An 11193-nucleotide genomic window follows, 5' to 3' on the forward strand; every position below is an offset into this window, starting at 1 on the left:
ATTATTTTCTTTTTTTTTTTTTTTTGTCCTTTTTGAGACCGGCCGCACCGCGCTCAGCCAGTGAGCACTGTGAGCGCACCGTCATCCCTATATAGGATCCGAACCCGCGGTGGGAGCGCTGCTGCGCTCCCAGCGCCGCACTCTCCCGAGTGCGCCACGGGCTCAGCCCCTAATTATTTTCTATACATTAGTCCCCTTTATCCAAAGGAGATATGTTCCAAGACCTCCAGTGGCTACCTATTCTAAATGAACAGAAAAGCAAAGTGCAGAACATTATAGTCTTTCCTAATTATTTTCTAAAAATGTGGGTATGCAGATGTGAGTACAGAGACTGTCTAGAAGAATTCAAATACAATGCTCAGAGAAACAGAATTGGGAGTTGGAATGGAAGTCATAACGGATGATTACTTTTATATTTATATACAATTTTATTTTTTTTAGAAATTTGTCTTACTTTTATAAAGAAGAAAAATTTTATTCTTTGTAAAAACTAAACAAAACTAAAGAATAAGAAAAGGATATTTAACAGAATTTGATATGGCCAAATTTTGAACCCAAACAACTGCAATCTTGCATATGTCAAAAGACCTGTGATTGTGATCTACTATAGTAGCTGATTGGTTAAAAAGTAAGACATGAAGAAAACAGTGGTTTCCTGCTAGGGTAGCAGAGTACAAGAGAATTTTCTGGGGTGATGGAAATGCTCTACGAGCATACTCCAGTTCATGGAAAGATTTGTATTATCTTCTAATTTTATTTTTCCACAAACTTTTTGAAGTACCCTCATATATCTTGATTGGTATGGGTCTTAGTTACACAGTAATACACAGCCGGCAAAATTCAGCAAACTATACATTAAAGATATCCCCATTCCACTGTATGTAAATTTCACCTTTAAAAAACTGAATAGAACGAGAAGCCTACAAAATCAACTTTTAAATTGCAAAAATCATACTTACAGTAAAAAATGAAAGAAAAATGTTATAAGTGAAAATCTCCTTTTACCCTTTCTCCCAATCCAACCTCCTCAGAGTTAACCAATGTTAATAGTTGGATATGTTATAGCTTCACTTTTTTCTATATGTAAATAAATACACATAAACATGAAGTTATATTTTTTAATTGCAAAAAATTGTAATTATCCTAAGTACAGCAATTTGCTTTTGATACTTAACAACTGATCATGAATATCTTCTCTTATTGGTACATATAATTTTCCCACATTAAAGGTCATATCATGCATGGGTAAATCATAATTTATTAAACCATTACTCTATTGTTGACCACTAAATTACCTTAAAGCTTTGAAAAAATGGGTATTTTTTTGGGCCGGCCCGGTGGCACACTGCTACAGTGCGCCGCTTGGGAGCGCGGTGGCGCTCCCGCCGAGGGTTCGGATCCCACATACAGACCGATTCCCGCTCACTGGCTGAGCAAGGGGCGGGAGCAACACTGAGGGTTGCGATCCGTTGCCGGACACGGAAGAAGACAAAAAAGGAAAAAAAAACAAAAAAAAAAAAAAAAAGAAAAAATGGGTATTTTTTTGGGCCGGCCCGGTGGCACACTGCTACAGTGCGCCGCTTGGGAGCGCGGTGGCGCTCCCGCCGAGGGTTCGGATCCCACATACAGACCGATTCCCGCTCACTGGCTGAGCAAGGGGCGGGAGCAACACTGAGGGTTGCGATCCGTTGCCGGACACGGAAGAAGACAAAAAAGGAAAAAAAAACAAAAAAAAAAAAAAAAAGAAAAAATGGGTATTTTTTTGGGCCGGCCCGGTGGCACACTGCTACAGTGCGCCGCTTGGGAGCGCGGTGGCGCTCCCGCCGAGGGTTCGGATCCCACATACAGACCGATTCCCGCTCACTGGCTGAGCAAGGGGCGGGAGCAACACTGAGGGTTGCGATCCGTTGCCGGACACGGAAGAAGACAAAAAAGGAAAAAAAAAAAAAAAAAAAGAAAAAATGGGTATTTTTGTACTTATTATAACCCTTAGATTAAAAATATTTCATACCATAATTAGTGATTTTAAAATGCTCCTTACAAATAGAACTCAATTATAATATAAAAGCCTATTTTTCAACTTTTAAGCACATGACTTCCAAATACATAAATAAGTAGGACAATGCCTGGTACGTAGTAATTTTATGTACTCATTGATTTATGAATAAAATTTTATAAACACAACATCAGTGGTGAAAGGAGGAAATACGATGCTTTATATTTTTGTTGTAGTTCAAAAAGAAGTTTTAATTTAGCACTGGAATCTCATAAGAAATACAAGTAAACAAACGAAATGAAGCCTCTCAGAAAGTGAAAAAAATGATCACCACACTAAATGGACCTAAAATGTATTATTCTCAAGATATTTGGGCCCATTACCAGTCTTCTTTTACCAGTAATATTTTCCATAATAGTATATGATGTCTGTATTTATGAATTTGTGAATTCCTGTTTATCAATATAAACTTGCTAACAATGGAGCAACTTAGTTTTACCACCAAGCAGTAAAAATTCCTTGTGACAAATTTTTATTCAGAAGAATGTAGTTTGAAAATAAAATAGTAACAAACCTGGGTCCAATAACCGGAATAAGTAAGATATCCTGAAGATCTGGATGTTGAAGAATAGGAACACTTAATCCATTAAACTGCTGTTAAAAATAAACACATATGATTATAAAGCAATAATATATTTAATATATTTCAATTTATGGAGCTTTTCATTACCATTATCTACCAGAGCATGAAGCTTAGTTTGGGTGTACTTTTACTTTATTCCATGAAATACTGTAAAAATCAAAAAAGACCTTAAAACTACATTGTTTTCTCTATAATTTAATGCTGATGTGTCCTGACTTCTTTATGACTCAATTTTGCATACTGTTTGGCTTTATAAACACAAACTATGTTCAACTTAAGTGACTTACTTCGAAAATATAGATCCAATACAGAATTACATATAGTACTCATTTAGAAAATCTTCTGAGTAAGACATTAAAGACTGAGATAACTAAATACTATTAGACATTATCAACACTGGAAGCCATGTTAGTTTTGGAGAGGGAAATAAATTCTTTTGGCAAAGGTTCAGAATTTCCATCATCCTCTATCGTACTTGGCTGTCAAATGGAAATAGGTACAGGGCCAGTGGTATAGGTGCTGGAGGCAGCTCACACAGGCATGGGAGACCCATTGTATGCACCTCTTCCTTTTTCTGAGGTCACGCTGGTAGCTTGAAATTAACCACAGTGGGAGTTTTTACACTATGGAAATTAGTGAACACCACAAATCATCATTATTTTTCCCAGAAAGTGGGTTGTTAAATATGAACCAGTGTACCACTGTTGCCGACAGAAGATGACTGGGCATCCTATGCAGCAGAATAAAGAGTAGCTGCATAGTGGACTGGATAACAGGGACTGTATACTCTGTCAGAGGGCAACATGAAAATATCTGAGACCAAGCCTCTTCCAGGTAGGCCAGATTTATCAACTCATTTTCACATACCACATGAAAGAGCAATAACGATGATACAAATTTGTACTGTATAGTATCCAACGCTCTCTAGAGAAAACTTCTAAAATCTACTTATTTTTAAGTAGATAAGGAAAAAAAAAAGAAACTGCCCATATTTTAGAACTGTAACTACATTTCTACCAAGTCAACAGCTCTCTGGACTTCTGCTTCTTCCAGACAAAGATATTTCAGGTTGTGACCATATCCAACAGACAGCTAATAAGCAATCTGTAGGGTAAACTCCTTTTCATTTGATGAGACCACTCTCTCATTGTTTTGGATGCCTTACGGTATTGACTACAGAAAGCAGATCTTTCCAAAGAGAAGAAAGACAATGAATTTTGTCCTTTCTTTTTGTTTTGTTCTATAAGTACAATTTGCTTTATTCTATAAAAATATTTCACATAGAGATCAATTGTTCTCAAGCCAAGGATTTTCTTCTTTCCTTTTCTATCAGGAGCATGTTAAAATAATACAGAAATAAAAGTTTCATAAAACCACATATGTGCATAATTCTCATAACACAAACTTTTTTTTTCCAAACTGAGCATATCACCAGCTTCCTTTTCTGTTTGTTTCTGTCCTATAGTCTTTTTGTAACAGCCTTATTGAGGTATAATTTACATACCATAAAATCTACCCATTTAAAATGCACAATTCAATGATTTTGGTTAATTAAAGAACTGTGTAATCATAACCACAATCCAGTTTTAGACAATTTCCATCAACCCACAAAGAACCGTCATGTCCATTTGCAGTCGATTCCCATTCCCAGGCAACCATTAATCCTTCTTTCTCTATAAATTTGACTTTTCTGGACATTTCATGTAAATGTAATAATACAATAGGAGGTATCTACATCTGGCTTCTTTTGCTTAATGATGTTTTGAAGTTAATCCACGTTGCAGCATATATCAGTGGTTCATTACTTTTACTGCTGAACAGTATTCCACTGTATGAATATATCACATTTTGCTTATCAATCCACTAGCTGATGGACACTTGGATAGCTTCCCCCTTTTGGCTATTATGAATAATGCTGCTATGAACATTCATATTTAAGAATTTGTGTGGATATATGTTTTCAGCTCTTTGGGGAAGATACCAAGGAATGAAATTGCTGGGCTATATAGTAAGTTTATGTTTCGTTTTTTAAGAGACTACCAAATTGTTTTCCAAAGAGGTCATACCATTTTACATTCCCACCTGCACTGTATGAAGGTTTCTGTTTCTCCACATCCTCACAGGCCAAATGAAATTTTAAATTATTATTTTCAATATGTGGCCCAGAGAAATCTGGGGACAAAGCACCTTTTATATTATACCATTTGGGACACCTCTTTAGGACACACGTGAGCTTTGCAATGTGGAAAGAGAAAGTTTATAGTATAAAGCCTCCTCGAAGTCCTCTTTCTTGCTAGAATTAGGTACTGCTCTACAATGAGTTTCATATCTAGTGCCTATGACCCAAGCTTCCCTGTCCAGGGAAAGGAAAGGAAAGGAACTCAAAGCCCAGACTGATCCTGTTTGCCCTATCCTAGATCCTAGCCCATGAGAATATGTATAACTGTCAGACTGGGATAACAGAATATGCAGGTTCTAGGAGTAATATGCTCGAAAAGAAAACAATCAGGATCTGCCCGAGTTGGACACCTCTGATGATCTCAGAACAGTTTCCTTTGTACTATCTGAAAACACACATATACATGTCTATGTAAAAATCATTATAGTTGCTTAGGCAACTGCTTATATATTTATGCCTAATGTCATCACTCTCAATAAGATTATAAGTAAAAAGCAGATTAATTTTTCTCCAAGTCCTATTTAATTATTACACTAAGTTTTGATCTTACACACTAGATACCATAGCTGGTTCTTCCTATAACACGGTCATCTACTTGCAACTTGATAATTATAGAATTATTCTTAAGGGGAGTATGACAAACACTCCAAATATGTAATGAAATTAAAGAAAAAGGGATAAATGAATCAATACCCCTTATAATTCTCTTAAAATTTCTAAATGTTACATCTAGAGTAAACTGATAACACAGCCTATGATACACAAATGGAAACCCTTTAATCATTCTTGCCTCCTGCTTTTAATTTAGATATAATTTAGAGAGAATGCTGACATCCACCACTTACTTGTTGTAAGAGATTTGATAATTACAACATGCAATTTATGAGGTACCTCCTCAAGCATCTGTTTTCCTCCATCTTACATTTCTTTAGAGGCAAATTTAAGTGTACAGTGTATGAAACACAAAATGCAAAGGTTTTGAAAGCAAAAACATAAGACAATATAAACAAGATAACTCAAATATTTTTCTGCTTGGAACTCATAAAATGCCATCTTATGATATTGTTTTTACTTACAAGAAGAACATTATGCCAAAGCTATTTTACTGGTTGGACAATAAATGTCTTGTTTTATTTTAAAAATACATTTTTTATATTGTTCTGATTTCCTGGTTCTATTAAAGATTAGGTACTCCAACATCTAGTTTTTATGTCATTTAAAAATATAATCCTACAGGTACTCAATAGGTACTTCCCTCCTCTGGGGTCATTTCACCTATACAATCTGTCCTCCTGATTAATATGCTCCTTATTATCAAGTCACATAATTTTAGGGTTAGAACAGACCTTTTCACAGGTATTTTCATGATGAAGCTACTGAGGCCCAGACGGCTTGAGTGTCCTACCTGTCACTAAAAATAAATTCAAGGGCCAGCCCCACGGCCCACTTGTGAGAGTGTGGTGCTGATAACACCAAGGCCAAGGGTTCAGATCTCTATATAGGGATGACCAGTTAGCTCACTTCGGAGAGCGTGGTGCTGACAACACCAAGTCAAGGGTTAAGATCCCCTTACCGGTCATCTTTTGAAAAAAATAAAAATATATAAAAATAAATTCAGAATCAGAAGTGCTAGGTTCAAGTTCTAGCATTACCGCTTACTATAACCTTGACAATTTAGCTTTTGTGATCCTCAGTTTCCTTATCTTTAAAATTGGAATACCATTACATCATTCATAGGATTTTAATGGGGAGCAACATAACATAGATTGTTAAAAATGTAATTATGTACAAAATGATGAAAATTTGCACAGACCTTCTGAAGTTCATCAAATAACAGATTTTTCACATGTTGTACTGAGGCTAAATGTGTATTCACTCTGACTGTTGTGAATGATGGAGGGTGCGACAGGCGATTTAACAGAGTTTCAAACTTCCTTTCTGCTTCTTGTTTACCCAAAGCAGATACAACCTAAAAAGAAGAAAATAAGTTAATAAGTTTAAATTTCATTATAAGAATAAAAATATTCAGCAGAATATGCTTATACATTTGTTCCATCTAATGAAACATATTTTAGCAATTCAGTTCCATTTCATTTTGCCATACTGCTTATGTGTTAACACTAAGGGAATGGTAATACTTCACAGCATTCTTCGGTTTAACTGCAATAATAAACACTTAACAAAATGCTCGATGTAAAGGGCTTAGAAAAACACCACCTCAATATCAAAGCATGATTATCATTTTGAAAACATTAATATCTGCTACATTTATTCACATAAATTCAGGATTTCATTCTACTTATAATGCATTGTTACATCACTTCTACAGAGCTATTTACTTGCTAACGTCGTATCCTTGAGCATATTGGTTAGCAGCCTTTTAAAACACCAATATTCTTAGAATAAGTAACATTGATATACTCACTGTCATCCAAAGATCCCCCAGGACATCAGCTTTTTAATACGGTATCATTAAATGTAACAAATAGATATCGCCCAAAAAAGACGGGTAGCAAAGATACCTGTCAGAAATGAAGGTATAAAGACTCAAACAACCAAGTTCCCTTAAAATTAACTGAAGCTTTTCAAGGCACACATTCCCCCTTTTTTGTCATTTTTGACTGTACCCTGCCTCACAGAATCTTCATACACCACCTGTAAGCCTCTTACCCAGTCTTCACGTATTTGTACTTTCTCAAGGTTTAGTTTTATTAAAACTGAATATTCCTAGGCCAGCCTGTGGCTCACTCGGTAGAGTGCGGTGCTGATAACACCAAGGCCACAGGTTCGGATCCTATATAGGGATGGCCGGTTTGCTCACTGGCTGAGCGTGGTGCTGACAACACCAAGCCAAGGGTTGAGATCCCCTTACCAGTCATCTTTTTAAAAACAAAAAAAACAAAAAAAACTGAATATTCCTTTCCCTCTGATGCTTTCTATAAAGGGATGTCTTTTGTTTTTGTAAAATCCTGTAGTTGGTGGGTTTGAGGCAGAGGTGTCAAAAAAAAATTTGTATCTTCTTTTATTAAACAATGTTCACCATTTTAAAAACTGCTGGAAAAAAATTTCTCAATGCTTCTACTTCTCTAATATGTGCCTTATATTTTAAGTCCCTTGAAATCAACAGAAGCTATTTTCTCTTTCCACACAGTCTAGTCCTTTAACATAATCTTTAGAAATAAAATGTAGAAATCAAATCTAAAAGTCATGGCTTCAATAACATATTAAAAAATGAGGTCTCTCTTGCTTCCTCTCACCATGTGATCTGCTTGTACTCGTCAGCTGCCTACTGCTTTCCACCATGAATTGAAGCAGCCTGAGGCCCATGCCAGATGCAGCTGTCCCAGAATGTAAGCCAAATAAACCTCAGTTCTTTATAAATTAAAAAAAAAAAAAAAAAAGAAAGTAACATTTAAGTTGCTTTGACTAGAAAACCAAAGATTTGGAAAAATCAAAGCCTACAGGCAGTGTTGGAGTGAGCAGGACTGAAGCCATGCTGGGACCTAAAACCACCTGGGCTGCAGGGGAGGAAGGCTAATTTTAAAAAGGACAGTTTTTTTCTCTCCACTCTTTCTTCCCACCCCCTGACTTTTTTTATCTTGCTTGCTAAATAGGAAAACAAGGCTGAGAAGTTAATCAATACTTTGCAAAGCTAACGGTTCTTTCTTTGAGACTTGTAGAGTTTTGAGAAGTGATCAAGGCCAAATGACTGGAAGCTGACCTTGGGCACCAGCCAAGTCAACCAGAACTCTGTGAAGCGAAACTATGCGAAAGAGTTTGTTCTACTCTGGAGCAAATCAAAATCCTGCAGAGTCCTGAGATAACAGCGAAGATGAGAATAGAAACCAGATGAGGCCTTGGAGAGACCTTGTACCTGACTTAAACATGGACCCCTAATAGTTCATGTCTCCTTCTCTCCTAGTTTTTTTTTCACTTCCACGTTTCATTCCCTCAACACCTCACCTGCCACCTTTAAAACCCCTTCAGTCAGTCAATCTAAGTCTTTGAGATGAGATAGCCTACCACCTCCTTCAGCTGAATACATCTGCTTTTCTAAACACCAACCATCTGACTTCTGAATCTTTTTTTCTTTCCTTCTTGAGAAGGCAGGCAGTCTGACCTGAGTTTGGTAACAGCAGCATGGTAAAGTGTAACAGAACACAGCGTTTGCAATCATAGAGAATAAACACTTTTTGAGGATTATGTGCCAAAACTACACCAATTGTTTTCATTTGTTTAATACCCTAAAATAACCATGTAAAGTATTTCTAACCATTCTCAATTTTCATAGAAGAGGAAATCAAGGTTAGGCAATGTCATTTACTCAAAGTACTGGAACACAAATTAAGGACTTGAGATTCTACATCTATATCATTTTTCATTATGCCCGAGTTCTCTGCTTCAGATTTCAGTAGTTACTTGACAGCCATGTCAATTTTGGGTCACTTACACGATTCCTCGAACCCTCAGTTTTCTCACCTCTTAAAATAGGAACAGGACTGGACGATTAGGTCTGTGGTTAGAGCTCGGTGTTGTAACACCAAAGGGAAGGGCTTGAATACCCGAACCAGCCGGCCACCAAATAAATAAAGTAAAATAAAATGGGAACAAACTTCTACCAAAAAGATTGTGGAGATTAAAATGCAAAAGTTTGCAAATCACCTAGCACAACTGATAGCATTTAAGAGGCTTTCACAAATTATAGTATCCTTTTCACCTGAATGACAGAGCAAGCGCTCTATGAGTACAGGTGTATCTTTTATATTGGATTTGAGTACTTGAGGACAAGGATCTTGCTAATCCTTGTAACGCCTTCAGTGCTATGACTACTGAGAAGCACATGTCGGTTTTTACCTTTTCTCCCAATTCTAAGTGTTAAAACGTATACTTTATTCACCTCTTATCTCAGTAAGCATCAATACCTGTACACAGATATTGGTACTTTTTATTTATTTATATATATATATATATATATTATATATATTCGGATAGACGAGTAGTAAGATACGATGGCAGTAAAGATTTCCCTTTAGACTTTTCACCTCTTATCTCAGTAAGCATCAATACCTGTACACAGATATTGGTACTTTTTATTTATATATATATATATATATATATTATATATTCGGATAGACGAGTAGTAAGATACGATGGCAGTAAAGATTTCCCTTTAGACTTTTTTCTATTCCTCTAGAGTGTGAAAAATATTTGCACTTTTACAAACATCACCTAACATCTTTATCTGACCTACCTCCTTATTCATAAAGCCTTCTTTAAGATAGTTTTCAACCTCTGGTCTTAAAGATATCTTAGGGAAAACAGACATTTTTCTTGCTGTTTAGTTTTCCCTCCAAGAGAAATGCTGGAAAACGTTGGTTTTTCTTTTTCCGAATAATAATGAGCAGTGTCTTGACAACGAATAGCCACCCACAAAGTGCCGGGGCCACCAGGTGCCCTAGGAAGTAGCGCTGATCACGCCATGTTACATTCAGAAACGCAGAGGAACGTCCACACTTATCCAGCTGAGCCAGATTAGAAGCAGCTTCCTCGCCTCCACCACACTCGTCTCTGGTCCTCTGGAGATGCTCACAGAAATCACTGAAGCAATACCACTCACGTTGCAGACAGAACTAAAAATAAAACAGTGGGCCTAGTGACTGTATCCGTGGTGAACTGGACACAGACCTGGTAACCAGGTTGGTACCCGCTCTATCGCTTTCAATCTTACATCCCAATTTCCAAACCCGCGCCCCCAGCTTCTCAGCGAAACGGCGCTTCCGGTTTGCGTCACTTCCTGCGCCTACAGCCCAAACCTCCCTTACCGCTTCCCTAATGCGCAGCCGCAAATCGCCGCCGCTTCACGACTCCGGTGGTTTCGAGCCCAGTGGGCGGTGCTTACTTTTAGGGCGGGGCTTGGGGGCAGGGGGTTGTTTAAATAGCTTGGTGTGGCCAGGCGGGCGCGCAAACAGACCTAGCTCTTGGGAGGGGCTGTCTGGCTGTGGTGTAAATTGGGGGAAACGGCATGGGTTGAGTGGAGGACATTGCTGGCCTGAATAAGGGGAGGTGCCCTACTAGTGTTCTGCTGGGTGGCCTCGAAGTAGAAGATGAGGCTAGAGTTTATTATGATGAATCAGCCATCCTTCGATTTCATGAAATCACCTCTGTGGGACATGCAGATCTGACTCCAGTTGTGAATAAACAACACTGTTCATACTTTTGAACTGTTGGTTTAATGGTGTGTTAATATCCTTCAGGGCTGGCCGGTTGCTCCGTTGGTTAGAGCGTGGTGTTGCAAGGTACAGTGTTCACTCCTGTCCCGGCCAGCCGTGAACAAGAACAAAAAATCTTTGAATGTTCAAATAAAACTTAAAACCC

The 11193-nt window shown here is 37.5% G+C and overlaps 1 protein-coding gene across 1 annotated transcript in view; it reads right to left on the bottom strand.

Annotated features, from left to right (window-relative positions):
- The window catches only part of NSUN6 (NOP2/Sun domain family, member 6), a 36488-nt gene extending 25997 nt beyond the window's left edge, over positions 1-10491 (bottom strand). The window contains exons 1-3 of the mRNA XM_008569816.1: positions 10070-10491; positions 6632-6787; positions 2571-2650 (exon numbers count right to left, since the gene is read on the bottom strand). Coding sequence (XP_008568038.1) covers positions 2571-2650; positions 6632-6787; positions 10070-10144 — 311 coding nt within the window. The 5' untranslated portion in view covers positions 10145-10491. The remainder of the gene's footprint in view (positions 1-2570; positions 2651-6631; positions 6788-10069) is intronic.
- Positions 10492-11193: the final 702 nt, after the last annotated feature.

The sequence above is a fragment of the Galeopterus variegatus genome, unplaced genomic scaffold, assembly GCF_000696425.1.
Source record: "Galeopterus variegatus unplaced genomic scaffold, G_variegatus-3.0.2 Scaffold534, whole genome shotgun sequence".
Lineage (NCBI taxonomy): Eukaryota > Metazoa > Chordata > Mammalia > Dermoptera > Cynocephalidae > Galeopterus > Galeopterus variegatus.